At 39.0% G+C, this 12,888-nt stretch overlaps 1 protein-coding gene and 1 non-coding gene across 8 annotated transcripts in view; one reads left to right on the top strand and one right to left on the bottom strand.

The window, feature by feature from the left end:
- MTR (5-methyltetrahydrofolate-homocysteine methyltransferase) overlaps window positions 1-12,888 on the top strand; it is a 107,630-nt gene that overhangs the window by 9,371 nt on the left and 85,371 nt on the right. For 6 of the 7 annotated variants that reach the window (XM_072822975.1, XM_072822980.1, XM_072822974.1 and 3 more), the window contains 5 exons: window positions 44-113; window positions 1,908-2,000; window positions 3,367-3,473; window positions 4,941-5,000; window positions 5,755-5,849. In XM_072822975.1, the coding sequence (XP_072679076.1) occupies window positions 44-113; window positions 1,908-2,000; window positions 3,367-3,473; window positions 4,941-5,000; window positions 5,755-5,849 (425 nt within the window). Of the gene's footprint in view, window positions 1-43; window positions 114-1,907; window positions 2,001-3,366; window positions 3,474-4,940; window positions 5,001-5,754; window positions 5,850-12,888 lie in introns of those variants that run through there. The other variant, XM_072822981.1, reaches the window with a different exon arrangement.
- On the bottom strand, window positions 10,294-10,405 carry LOC140632786 (U6 spliceosomal RNA). Its single transcript, XR_012030474.1, has one exon. It is a non-coding gene; the product is annotated as a U6 spliceosomal RNA (small nuclear RNA).

Genomic DNA, 12,888 nt, shown 5'->3' with positions numbered 1-12,888 from the left:
GAGGAAAAAAAGTTCTAGCTAATGTTTGTGGTTGATATGTTAGGCCTACCAGATGAACAAGTGCTCTGCAGGAGTGGCCAGAAAAGCAGCCGAGGAGGTATCTTTCCAGACGGGTAAGGGACTTTTTCTTCCTCTTTTTTATTTTACAAAAATAATTCTTTTGAGATTCTCAGCTATAATGTGCTGTTCTTATTGCACTTTTTCCTTTTGTGACAAGTGGCCCACTAACAACATGGCAGACACTGATTTGTACTTGTGTGTAGGTTACTCCTTTGCAGTTTCATAATCAGAAATCCATATCTCTCTGAATTGATTCTGTCTCTCTGGGCCTTAGGCTCAGAGTTTACTGTGCATTTTCTTTAGTGGGGGTTTTAGCTTAACTTTGTAACTGTGGCTACTTTGTATATTTATAGTTATAGCTTCTTCCTATATTTGCAGCTAACATGATTTTCCTCCTTTTTGGAAGCATAGTATTAGGTGACTAAGATGACAGCTGTCCTGGTTGTTATGATTAACATTAAGATATTTGATTTTATCTCTTTAAAGCTACCCTCATCCTTGAGATAGGCTTACTTAGGTAAAGAGATACTGCCTTTAGAGCATTTTCCACTTCCTATTATTAATGTCCTTGAAGGCTCTGTGCGGCACAGGAGCATGGTGTTAGATTCAGTCTTGCTGGGACGTGAAAAGTAGCTCCCTGAAATAACTCGCCTCCTGGCTGACTGCCATAACATGACTTGGGCGCCAGCTGGTGGGGAGGCTTTGAGGGAGGGAAAGGAATAGAGGAAATGTATAGAGCCCCTCAAGATTTGGAAATGTAAAATTATTGCCAACAGAAGAAAATATAAAGCAAAGTGGCTAAGTTGGACACAGCATACTAACAAAGACTGAAGCCATTCCTGGGAACTCTGCTTCTGAGAGAAAGTGTTTAAATCCATGAATGTGCGTGGACTGCTACCCCAACAGAGCCACAGGTCAGAGAATATTAAACCTGCCAAAGCAGGGAAAGATGAGGACATTTTTCTGAAACGCACATTATTTAGCTTTGGGGAAGGTTACCTGCTCAAAGGCTGGGTTATCAACTAGTCAGTAGTCTTCTCCAGTTAAATTGAAAAGTGTTAAGTAACCCAGGTTACTGAGTGGTTACCATCTACCAGAAGTGATGGGCAGTGTTCCCCCTGGCTTTGGTTATGACATGTAAATGAACCTAACTTTTGAGGCTCTCTTAGAAGCACCTAGACTCTAGCCTGGAGGAAAGGTTATTAAATAATTATGAAAAGAGCTCTTAAAGTAAGATTTGGTCTGTCTCATACTTTAATTTTAGGCTTTATAATTGCTGATCCTGATTTAGTATCCCCCACCCTTACCCCGCCCAGCGAAGGGTGTGCAGCACGGTACTGGCAAGCATCGCAAGTTGTGTTAGAATCTGTATTAAGTTCAGGATTTCTTAAGAATAAGGGGAGATAATTTGTCCAAACATGGCTGTAGAGATAGAAAAGGGTTAGTTACTGAAATGCTTTGATGCCAGAGAGTTGAGAATTTGTTGTCTTTTGGATTGGCTTAGCAATAATATGTACAATTCCCTGTATTTCATAATTTTCCCAGTGGGGCCCAGGACAGCTCCCATCATCACAGACACATTTTCAGTCAAATCTGGTCATTGTCTCACTGAGTGTGATAAGACTGTAACTAACCTCTTGTTGGTCCAGGATGGGTCAAGTTTTGTTAAATTTTTTTTTTTTTAAGTTTTGTTAAATTAAGAATGTAATTTGTGCTTTTGTATTTCAGTTGTGGATGAAGGACTATAGACCTATGTTCTAGGGAAAAATCTTAGAGCCTTTGTTGAGTCACAACAAAAAGGTCAAGCTATTTAGAGATTCTTTACACTTGTTTTTCTTTTCCCAAAGGAATTAAGAGATTTGTGGCAGGAGCACTGGGTCCAACTAATAAGACACTGTCTGTGTCCCCGTCGGTGGAAAAACCAGATTATAGGAATATTAGTGAGTATCATATTTGATCTTTGACCTTCTGCAAGTGCCTCTGTTTCAGTGATCTTAAAATCTGTAAAATGGGATCACTAAAAGGGTTACTGTAACTTAATGGACATAAAGGGCTTATAACAGTCCCTAGAATATAGTAAACATCTAAATCAAAAGTCAGATCTTATTGCTGTTGTTGTTATTATTATTATTTTGAGTTTGCTTTCAAATGTGCTTGGTTATTGTGATAGTGTTTCTTTATGAGCTGAGGAAATAAAACTAATCAAGAGAAAGCTTTAAACTGAGAAGTTGAGCAAATGTGGACACCAGGCCTTGGTCTATTATGGAATAACCCATTAGGTTTCCATTTTATGGCAGAAAGTGTCCAAACTACATAAACATACTAGCATTGTTGACATTATAAACTAGTGTATTGAGATTTTATTAAAAATCTAGGTCAATTTCTTAAGCATCAAGACAATGAAAAAAAAGAATTAGACTTAGTTGGATGATACTGATACTTTTTATGGTGAAGAATTTTGTGTAGATGAAAGGTTCAGGCAAGTATGGTTTGTGGTGCTACTGTACTTCTTCACCAGGGGATTACTCATATGGGGCTTATACATGGTCTATGGCCTCTGGTCTAGGCATGACCTTGGGGGACAAACTTTTTCTTTCTCCTGTGCTGTATATAACAAGGATAAAGGTACTACTTAGATTTCTCTACTGAATATCTAAGCTTTTTTCTTTTTTTATTGGAAGGAAAATGGGAACAGGGATGAGCTCTCAAATGGAAATGGACAACTCAAGATGTTTCTAACAAAGTTTTTATCCAGGAACAATTGAACACTTTGGTTTCAGACTGAAATTGCCCCTCAGTCAGGTTTCCTCTTGGGCAGGGATTAAGTCCACAGGACTGAAGCCTTTTAACACAGTGAGTGTGAGAGCATGTGACTAGACCCCCTCCCCCCATATTTCCAAGTCAGGGTGACATGTTTCTCTATGTGTTCCTCACACACATCCCTTAACTGACTGATTAAAACCATCCTGGAAGGAATGACCTGCTTTAAAGATGTGGAAAGTAAGGGACAGGGTTCAAGAAACCATGTACCTTCTTGCTCACTCACTCATTCTTGGCTTATCCATGGGAAGCGGAGGTTGTATGGTAAGTGTTTAGGAGAAATAGTGTCTAGTCTATAGGTTTAATTAACATCACTACCCTGTTTTCTTAATTTGGTTTCTCACAAAAGGTGATATTGTTAGTGAATTAAGCATTATAAACCAACAATAGTGGTGAGTTGACAGGTACCAAGCCTAAACACAGCATGTCCTGGCCATTGAGAGGATTTTGATGACTGATGTCCTGGATGTGATTTATTTTTTGCAGCATTCGATGAGCTTGTTGAAGCATACAAAGAGCAGGCCAAAGGGCTCCTGGATGGTGGAGTTGATATCTTACTCATTGAAACTATTTTTGATACTGCCAATGCCAAGGTGAGTTGAGGGAGATGAAGGGGACAGCTGGGTGGGGGCTGTGATGAGTCCCCCGGTGGGGTGAGATGACCATCACAGCTGTTGTCAAAGTTAAATGAAAGTCTTCTGTTCGATTCTGTTCTTGAGGATTTCTAGTTGAGGCCATCTAGTTGATGAGAAAAACTTCAGTAGATTCTCTTTAACTTTCAAAAGCATTTTTCAAATTATGAAAGTACATGTCCACATGTACACATACAGCTATTAGGTGCACAAATGCAGATGTAGTAAATATATATGTATGGTTCTAAATTTAAAAGGTATATAAATGTGTGGAGTAAAAAGTAAATATCCTTCCTTCTGTTCCTTGGTTATCCAGGTCTTTCCTGGTATGGCTACTGTTATTGGCGTGAGGTTCCTGATAGACATGCCAGACAGGTAGAGGGAAGTGTGATACAACATTCTTTTGATTACTGAGGAATGGTTTCCCCCATGATGCATCTGGAATTTATTTTGGAGTGAGGAATGTGGTAGAGATCTAACTAGGTACTCTTTTTGCCTAAAGTTTACCTAGTTTTCTTAACACTATTCAATATCCTAGTATTTCCCAGTGATAAGAACCATGTGGAATGTCACCCATACCATCCTAAATTCAGAAGTGCCTCTGGGTAGAATTTATTCCAGTAATCTGTCAGATATCACACCCCCTTCCTGCTATTTTCTGTAGCATTGTGATTAAAATACATCTGAGTAGCTGGTAGGCTTGCATTAACCTCCTTCCCCCTCTATTTTTCCCCCAGAATTTTCCTGGTTATTCTTCTTTGTTTATTGTCCATAAGATCTTTAGGATCAACTTGGCTAGTTCTAAAAAAAAAAAAAAGGGAAAAGGAAAAGAAATTCTCATATTGTTGATTTAATTAATATGCAAAGGAACCCCACCATCACACTAAAGGTATACACTAAGGGCAGGTTGCATTCTGACTTCAGAAAAATGTGAGAATTCCTCTTGGGATCAAGAAATACAGTGATAAAAAAAAGATGTTCCCTAGAACTTAATACATCACGGGTGTGCACAGAGTAGCTTGGCATTTGTACCTTTGCAGACCATTCTGAGCTCACACTGTTGTTTGTAATGACACACACCGTTCGCTCTGTACTGACTGTGTATATATGAGGATGTGGAAGATGGAGGCATTCTCACTTAATTTTGACTGGGAAAAGGAAGAAAGAGCATAGCTCTTGAGCTCCTCTTCGGAGGAAATATTAGTTTGTAAACTCTCATATTGTTTTGTTTCAGTATGTACAGTGTTCTACTTAAGAATGGGGTGTTGGAATTGTACCTTACAGGGAGGACATGCCTCTTCCCCAGAGAATGTGATGTCTATCTTATCTAGAGAGTTTTGGGAAGAGGCGGCATTCTGATTAGCCAGTTAGACTGGCCAAAGATACAGTCTCTCAAAAATAAAGCTGTCTTCTTTTTACCTCTGACAGGCAGCCTTGTTTGCACTCCAAACACTTTTTGAAGAGGAGTATTCCCCCAGGCCTATCTTCGTAAGTTCGAGAATTTGCATGCTGAATTTTGTCTTTTATTAATACTGTCATTTTGAGGGTAGGGTTTTCATTTTCCCAACATAGAACTATCTTTAGTAATCTATTAGGAACCACCCATTTCGGTTTCCTCTCCCCAGTTCACCAGCTGTAGACCAGTGGCAGGCTTAGCTCTGGAAATGCTAAGAAAATGAACCCAGAAATGTTTGGTGAAAGGCAGGCCATTCCAAAGAAGCCTTGATGAATTGGTCTCCTGAAGTGAAAGTCTTTAGGGACTCCCGCTGATAAGAGCCCCAGGAGAGGGGGCTTGCATGCTGATCAAAGTACCCAGAAATGACAACACCAACCTGCAAGGAGGCCAATCCACCGGAGAGTCCCAGGATTTCTTGTTGGGAAAAGAATAGAATCAAATCAAGGGGTGTTAGATGAACCAGAGGTGTGACAGCCAGGACAGCCTGAGGTCTCTGGGAACGCCTTCTGCAGTGGCACTGGATGTGTGAATTCTAAATCTTTGTTGGTCACTGCTTTTGCCTCAGTGACTTTCCCTGACTTCCTGACTTCCCTGGCTTATCGACTCCTCCCCACAATCACTTTGCCTGTGTCCTTTTTGACTGTGATGAAAAGTGCTTCCTTGGGGAGAGCTCTACACTTTTCTTCCTTGTAAAACAACAAAGTTAGCATACTCATTTTATTTCATGTTTGTGACCATGTTCTTAACTTGAGTCTATCATGGACTGTGTTTACTTTGTTAATTCAGATTTCGGGGACAATTATTGATAAAAGTGGGCGAACTCTTTCTGGACAGACAGGAGAGGCATTTGTCATCAGTGTGTCTCATGCAAGCCCACTCTGGTAAGTGATCATTCTTTGACTCCATTCCTTTTAGAGGGATCTTCCCTGATGTCTACAGAACTCTCCCTGGGAGGGTATCATTCCTGCATATTTCTGCTGAACTGCCTGAATGGGACGCTGGCTCTCTGGGCAGTACATTCAGACTTTCCTTAAGGACATCAGAAGACCACTGCCTGGGGCAGCCCCGGTGGCGCAGCGGTTTAGCGCCGCCTGCAGCCCGGGGTGTGATCCTGGAGACCCGGGATCGAGTCCCACGTCAGGCTTGTTGCGTGGAGCCTGCTTCTCCCTCGGCCTGTGTCTCTGCCTCTCTCTCTCTCTGTGTCTCTATGAATAAATAAATAAAAAAATCTTAAAAAAAAAAAAAAAAAAAGACCACTGCCTGAAGGGGTCAATTTGAAGGGCTGGGAGATTGCTCCTACCCCTGGGATTGGGCACATGGTTGTCTGTTTATTTGTAAATGTGCCCCTCACAATGTAAGGCTATGCTCGGCTCAGTTGGAATGCTATAAAACTGCTGCCAGTGCTTACGTTCTTAGGGCAGTGCTTTGCAAGGTTTTTTCACTTCCTGCTTATGGGGCAAACAGAAGCAGTCCAGCTTGGGGTAAGGTGGGAATTCTAAAGGTCAGATTTTTTTATCTTGAAATTTAACCTGGTTTTGGGGTGCTGGGGTGGCCCAGTCAGTTAAGCATCTGACCCTTGATTTTGGTTCAAGTCATGAGCCAAAGTCATGGAGCATCGGGCTCGATGCTCAACACAGAGTCTGCTTGAGATTCTCCTTCTTCCCCTCCTGCTTGTGCTTTCTCTCTCTCTCTCTAAAATAAATAAATCTTAAAAAAAAAAAAATTAACCTGTCTTTTGCATTCTATTTTAAAATATCTTCCATTTATCTTATCAAAAATGTTTTACATTACATACCATGAGTGAAATGGAACCTCCAGCAGTATGTACTATTTTCACCTTTGCCTTTTCCATACATTTACTGATCTTCCTGCCTGGAAGCTGTGCCTGCCCCTGCCCAAAACACACATATACACACACACACACACACACAGTCATACTCTTGCTGGCTCCTTGTTAGCATTTAAGAATCATCTCCAGGGTCCTTTCTAGGGAACCTGCCCTTTCTGACTAGCGCAGGTTGATGTTCTCACTCTGTTTGAGTATAATTTTTGCCACAAAAATAATAGTAATGGACATTTATTGAGAGCTTGCTATTTTAAGTGTTTTATGTGAGTTATTTCTTTTAATTCTAGCCACAACACCTTGAGGTGGGCACTGCTGTTCATGTCCTCATTTTGATGAAAAGGGAATAGAGACACTCGGGTTGTCACTTGCCCAACATCAAATCAGTCAGTAGTGAATCTGGTGATAGGAGCACGCTTGTAGCCACGGTGCCATACCACATTTTATCAATTATTTGATGTTTTTTTTTCATGTTTTAATGTTTCTGGTTTCATGACATGTCTTACAGTTGAGTTAATGTGAATTTTTTTTAAGAATTGCTATTAATTTAGAGTTTGTTGTCATCCGGTTGATTGGGGCTGATAATTAAGAAAGTAACTATTGAACTTGCCTGTGATTGACTCCTTTACAGCCTATGAGCTTTTTCAGAGCAATGTCTTAATCATTTGTTTCTCTAGTGCTTAATAAAGTCCTTGGCATGTAGTGTGGCTGCAATAAATGTTTAACAGAAAAACTAAAGATAGGAAAGTGTAGGGGTCTCTGATGACAAACAATATCTAATTTACTCTTGAATTTTTTTTGTCTTTCCTCATATACTCTGAGCATTCCTCCTTTCATTCTCTGGCTCTCTTCCCCATCCCCTTTACTGAGTCTTAATTCATGATCTGATTGGAACCCCTAGATATGTAGATGAACATGTACATTGCCCCAACTGTCATGTTCTCAGAAGACATCCTGAGAGGATGTTCTGGCCCTGCCTCACTTGCAGGAGTCCACAGATGGTATTTTTATGGAGTTTCAAAAATTTCTATTTGTTCCTTAAGCAAACATGAAGTTAATTTTGACTTTTGACCCACTCAGTGGTTAATTTTTTTTAAAGATTTTATTTATTTATTCATGATATACATAGAAAGAGAGAGAGAGGGGCAGAGACACAGGTGGAAGGAGAAGCAGGCTCCATGCCGGGAGCCCGAAGTGGGACTCGATCCCGGGGCTCCAGGATCACGCCCTGGGCCGAAGGCAGGCACCAAACCGCTGAGCCACCCAGGGATCCCCTCAGCGGTTAATTTTTTAAAAATTGTTATCCTATAAGTCTGTCTATGTCTTCAACATTCATCTGTACCCCTTTCACAGAGAGAATATATCTCGTCTCCAATTTGTTGTGAATCTTACAGACCGAAGGGGCAGGTAGGCAGATAGATGGCAGCCCAGGAATTGGAGAATTGTATCAGGTCCTATTTATATTGTTCCAGGTTTGGAACTCTGAGTAGTGCCTACTGGTTTTCTTTCTAGTTCAATACTGAGGGTCAATCTCAGTAGAGAGGAGTCCTGTTAACAAATATATGATGATTTTTAATAAATTTGTGTATATATGTATATACACATATATACACATGTATATATGCACACATATATAAACAGATAGTATGTAACAAGGTGACTGTGAGAAACTATTGCTTATTAATTCCTGATTATTGCAAACTGTACATATGTTAACAAAATAATGTGTAACAATGAGCCTTTATATAATTTGAGCCTTTATATAATTTTTATTCATTGAGCATTAATTGAAATCCTACTCTGTGCCCTGGAATACAGGCAAATGTGAAACAGTCCACACTAGGAGAAATACATAAGTGAATTCAGATGTAAAATGTCAACTGGTATATAGAAATATGAACAAAAATCTGGCAGTACATAGGATCCATCCTATCCACCTATAATGGTGTCCTTGCGGCAAGGACTGCTTTGTAGAGAAGGTGACATTTGAGCTGGTTTTTGAAGCATGAGTCAGAATTTGCTAGGCAAAGGCAGATGGGTATATCAGAACGAGCAGATAGGATAAGGACTGTATTTTCCTGAAACATTTTCACATATCTGATTTCACTTTCATTTGACCCTGATTGCCAGTTGGGCATAGTTTTCTCATGCAGCAAATGAGGAACTGAAGCCACCTAACTATTGAACCAGATGAGTTAGGATTGGAATGAAGTTTAGCAAAAGTCTAGGATCCTTTCTACTGGTAATGTGATGATAAAAAAATTTCAGTTTATTATCTGGTGTTGAGTGTGGATGACAGTAGCACAAGATAAACAGAGTAAAAGCATTCCAAGTGGAGCTGGAAACTGGTGCAACAGAACAGGTTTATTTGAGGCTTGTAACTTAGTCATGCACAGGACCTAGCAATCTTTTTTTTTTTTTTTAATGGAGGTATAACTGACTTAAAATATATTAGTTTCAGATATATAACACAGTGGTTTGACATTTGTATACATTGCAAAATGATTGCTACAATAAATCTAGTTATCTTCTGTCACCATACAAAGTTAACACAGTATTACTGACTATATTTCCCATGTTGTACATTACCTCCCAGTGACTTAATCTTTTGTAACTGGAAGTTTGTGCTTCTTGATTTGTACCCATTTCACCCTCAAACCCCCTCCCCTCTGGCAACTATCAGTCTGTTCTCTAGACCTGTGAATCTGGGTTTTGTTTTTTTAAAGATTTTATTTATTTATTTGAAAGAGCACAGACAGGGGGTTGGGGAGAGGGAGAAAGCAGACTCCTTGTTAAGCAGGGAGCCTGACATAGGGCTCAATCATGACCCTGAGATCATGACCCTGAGATCATGACCTGAGCTGAAGGCAGATGCCTTACTGGCTGATCCACCAGATGCCCTATTTGTTTTGTTTTTTTTAAAATTCTACATGTAAGTCAAATTATGTGATATTTGTCTTTCTGTGTCTAACTTACTTCACTTGGCATAACACCCTGATTGGCTAATAAGTAATGCTGCAGTGAACATAGGGATACATGTGGGTTTTTTTTTTTTTTTTTTTTTGAATTAGTGTTTTTCTTTTCTTTGGATAGATGCCCTGTAGTGGAACTGTTGGATCATATAGTATTTGTATCTTTAATTTTTTGAGGAACCTTCATAGTGTTTTCTGTAGTGTGGCTGCACCAGTATGCTATCCCACCAACAGTGCACAAAGGCTATCTTTTCTCCACATCCTCACCAACACTTGTTTCTTGCCGTTTTGATACCGGCCAATCTGACAGATGTCAGGTGATCTCATTGTGGTTTTGATTTGGATTTCCCCAATGATGAGCAATGTTAAGCTTCTTTTCGTGTGTCTGTTGGTTGAATATCTTCTTTGGAAGAATATCTATTCAGCTCTTCTGTCCACTTTTTTTTTTTTCTGTTCACTTTTTAATTGGATTTTTTGGTTATTGAGTTATATGATTTCTTTAAATATTTTAGATATTAGCCCCTTATCAGATAGATGATTTGCATGTCACCTGTGTGCCGGGGCCATGCTTATCTTCTCTGTATCATTCCAGTTTTTGTACATGTGCTGCTGAAGCAAGCACCAGAGGTATGATTTGTAGACATCTCCCATTCCATACGTTGCCTTTTAGTTTTATTGATTGTTTTCTTTACTATGCAGAACTTTCTTAGTTTGATGTAGTCTCAGTTGTTTATTTTCTTTTTTTTTTTAAAGATTTTATTTATTTATTCATTCATGAGAGACACAGAGAGAGAGAGAGAGAGAGAGAAAGAGAGAGAGGCAGAGACATAGGCAGAGAGAGAAGCAGGCTCCATGCAGGGAGCCTGATGTGGGACTCGATCTCGGGACTCCAGAATCGCGCCCTGGGCCGAAGGCAGGCACTAAACCGCTGAGCCACCCAGGGATCCCCTCAGTTGTTTATTTTCATTTTTGTTTCCCTTGTCTTTGGAATTAGATCCAAAAAACCATTGCTAAGCTTGATATCAAGGAGCTTGCTGCCTGTTTTCTTTTGGGAGTTTTATGATCTGGTCTTTAATCCATTTTGAGTTTAGTTTGGTGTATGGTGTTAAGAAAATGGTCCAGTTTCATTCTTTTGCATGTAACTATCTGGTTTTCCCAACACCATTTATTGGAGAGACTGTCCTTTCCCCAGTGCATATTCTTGCCTCTTTTGTTGTAAATTACTTGACATGGGTTTATTTTTGGGCTCTCTTTTCTTCCATTGATCTTTGTGTCCATTTTTATGTCAATACTGTTTACAGTAGCTTTGTAGTATGATTTGAAATCTGGGCATGTGATATCTTCAGGTTTCTTTTTCTTTCTCATGATTGTTTTGGCTTTTTTTTTTTTTTTTTTTTTAATTTATGATAGGCACACAGTGAGAGAGAGAGAGAGAGAGGCAGAGACATAGGCAGAGGGAGAAGCAGACTCCATGCACCGGGAGCCCGACGTGGGATTCGATCCCGGGTCTCCAGGATCGCGCCCTGGGCCAAAGGCAGGCTTTAAACTGCTGCGCCACCCAGGGATCCCCTGTTTTGGCTTTGAGGGTCTTTTGTGGTTCTATATAAATTTTAGGATTATTTGTTCTAGTTCTATGAAAAATGCATTGGAATTTTAATGTGATTGCACCGTAGATTGTTATAGAATCTGTAGATTGCTTTGGGTACTATGGACATTTTAATAGTATTCTTCTATTCCACAAGCATGGATATCTTTCCATTTCTTTGTGTCATCTTCAGTTTTTTCATCAGTATCTTACTGTTTTCAGTATATAGGTTTTTCCACCCTATTGGTTAAATTTATTCTAGGTGTTTTATTCTTTTTGATGCAATTGTATGGGATTGTTTTCTTAATTCTTCCTTCTAATAGTTTGCTATTTAGTGTACAGAAATGCAACAAATTTTTTTTTGGTGACAAGAATTGTGTGTCCTGCTTTACTGAATTCATTTATCAGTTCTAGCAGTTTTTTAGTGGAGTCTTTAGGGTTTTCTATATATAGAATCATATCATAAAAAAAAAAATCATATCATATGCAAATAGTGAATTTTACTTCTTTCCAATAGAATGTCCTTTATTTCTTTTTAGTTGCTATAGCTAAGACTTGTAACTAAGTCTTATAGCTAAGACTGATACCGTGTTGAATAAAAGTGGAGAGAGTGAGCATCCTTGCCTTTTCCTGATCTTAGAAGAAAGGCTTTAGCTTTTCACCATTGACTATGCCATTACTTGTAAGTTTGCCATATAATGTTGAGGTGTGTTGCCTCTATACTCTCTTTGTTGAGAGTTTTTATCATAAGTGGATGTTGAATTTCGGCAGATGCTTTTTCTCCATCTTTTGAGATGATCCTATGATTTTTATGTTTCATTATATTCACGTGGTATATAACATTGGCTGGCTTGTCCAAGGATGTTGGACCATCCTTGCATCCCTGGAATAAATACCACTTGATCATGGTGTATGATCCTTTCAATGTATTGTTGAATTTGGTCTGCTAATATTTTGTTGGGGATTTTTGCATCTGTGTTCATCAGGGATATTGGCCTGCAATCTTCTTTTTTGAAGAGATGAGTGTCTTTGTCTGGTCTTGGTATCAGGATAATATTGACTTCTTATGGAGATTTGGAAGCATTTATTCCTCTGCAGTTTTTTGAAATAGTTTTGGAAGGATAGGTATTAAATTTTCTTAGAATGTTTTGGTAGAATTCTGAGTGAACCCTTCTGGTCCCTGACTTCTGTTTTTTGAGAGGTTTTTGATTACTGCTTCAGTCTTCTTACTAGTAATTAGTCTATTGAGATTTTCTTTTTCTTTGTGATTCAGTCTTGGAAGGTTGTAGTTTCTAGGAATTTATCCATTTCTTGTAGGTTCAATTTGTTTGCATATAATCATTTATAATAGTCTCATGATTTTTTATATTCCTGTGGTGTCAGTTGTAACCTCTCCACTTTGATTTCTGATTTTATTTGAGCCATCTCCTTTATTGTTAGTGAGTTTAGTTAAAGGTTTGTCAATTTTATCTTTTCAGAGAACCAGCTCTTAGTTTCTTTTTTTTTTTTTTTTTTGGTTT

This window comes from Canis lupus, chromosome 4, assembly GCF_048164855.1.
Source record: "Canis lupus baileyi chromosome 4, mCanLup2.hap1, whole genome shotgun sequence".
Classification (NCBI taxonomy): Eukaryota; Metazoa; Chordata; class Mammalia; order Carnivora; family Canidae; genus Canis; species Canis lupus.
This window is presented reverse-complemented; position numbering and strand designations above follow the sequence as displayed.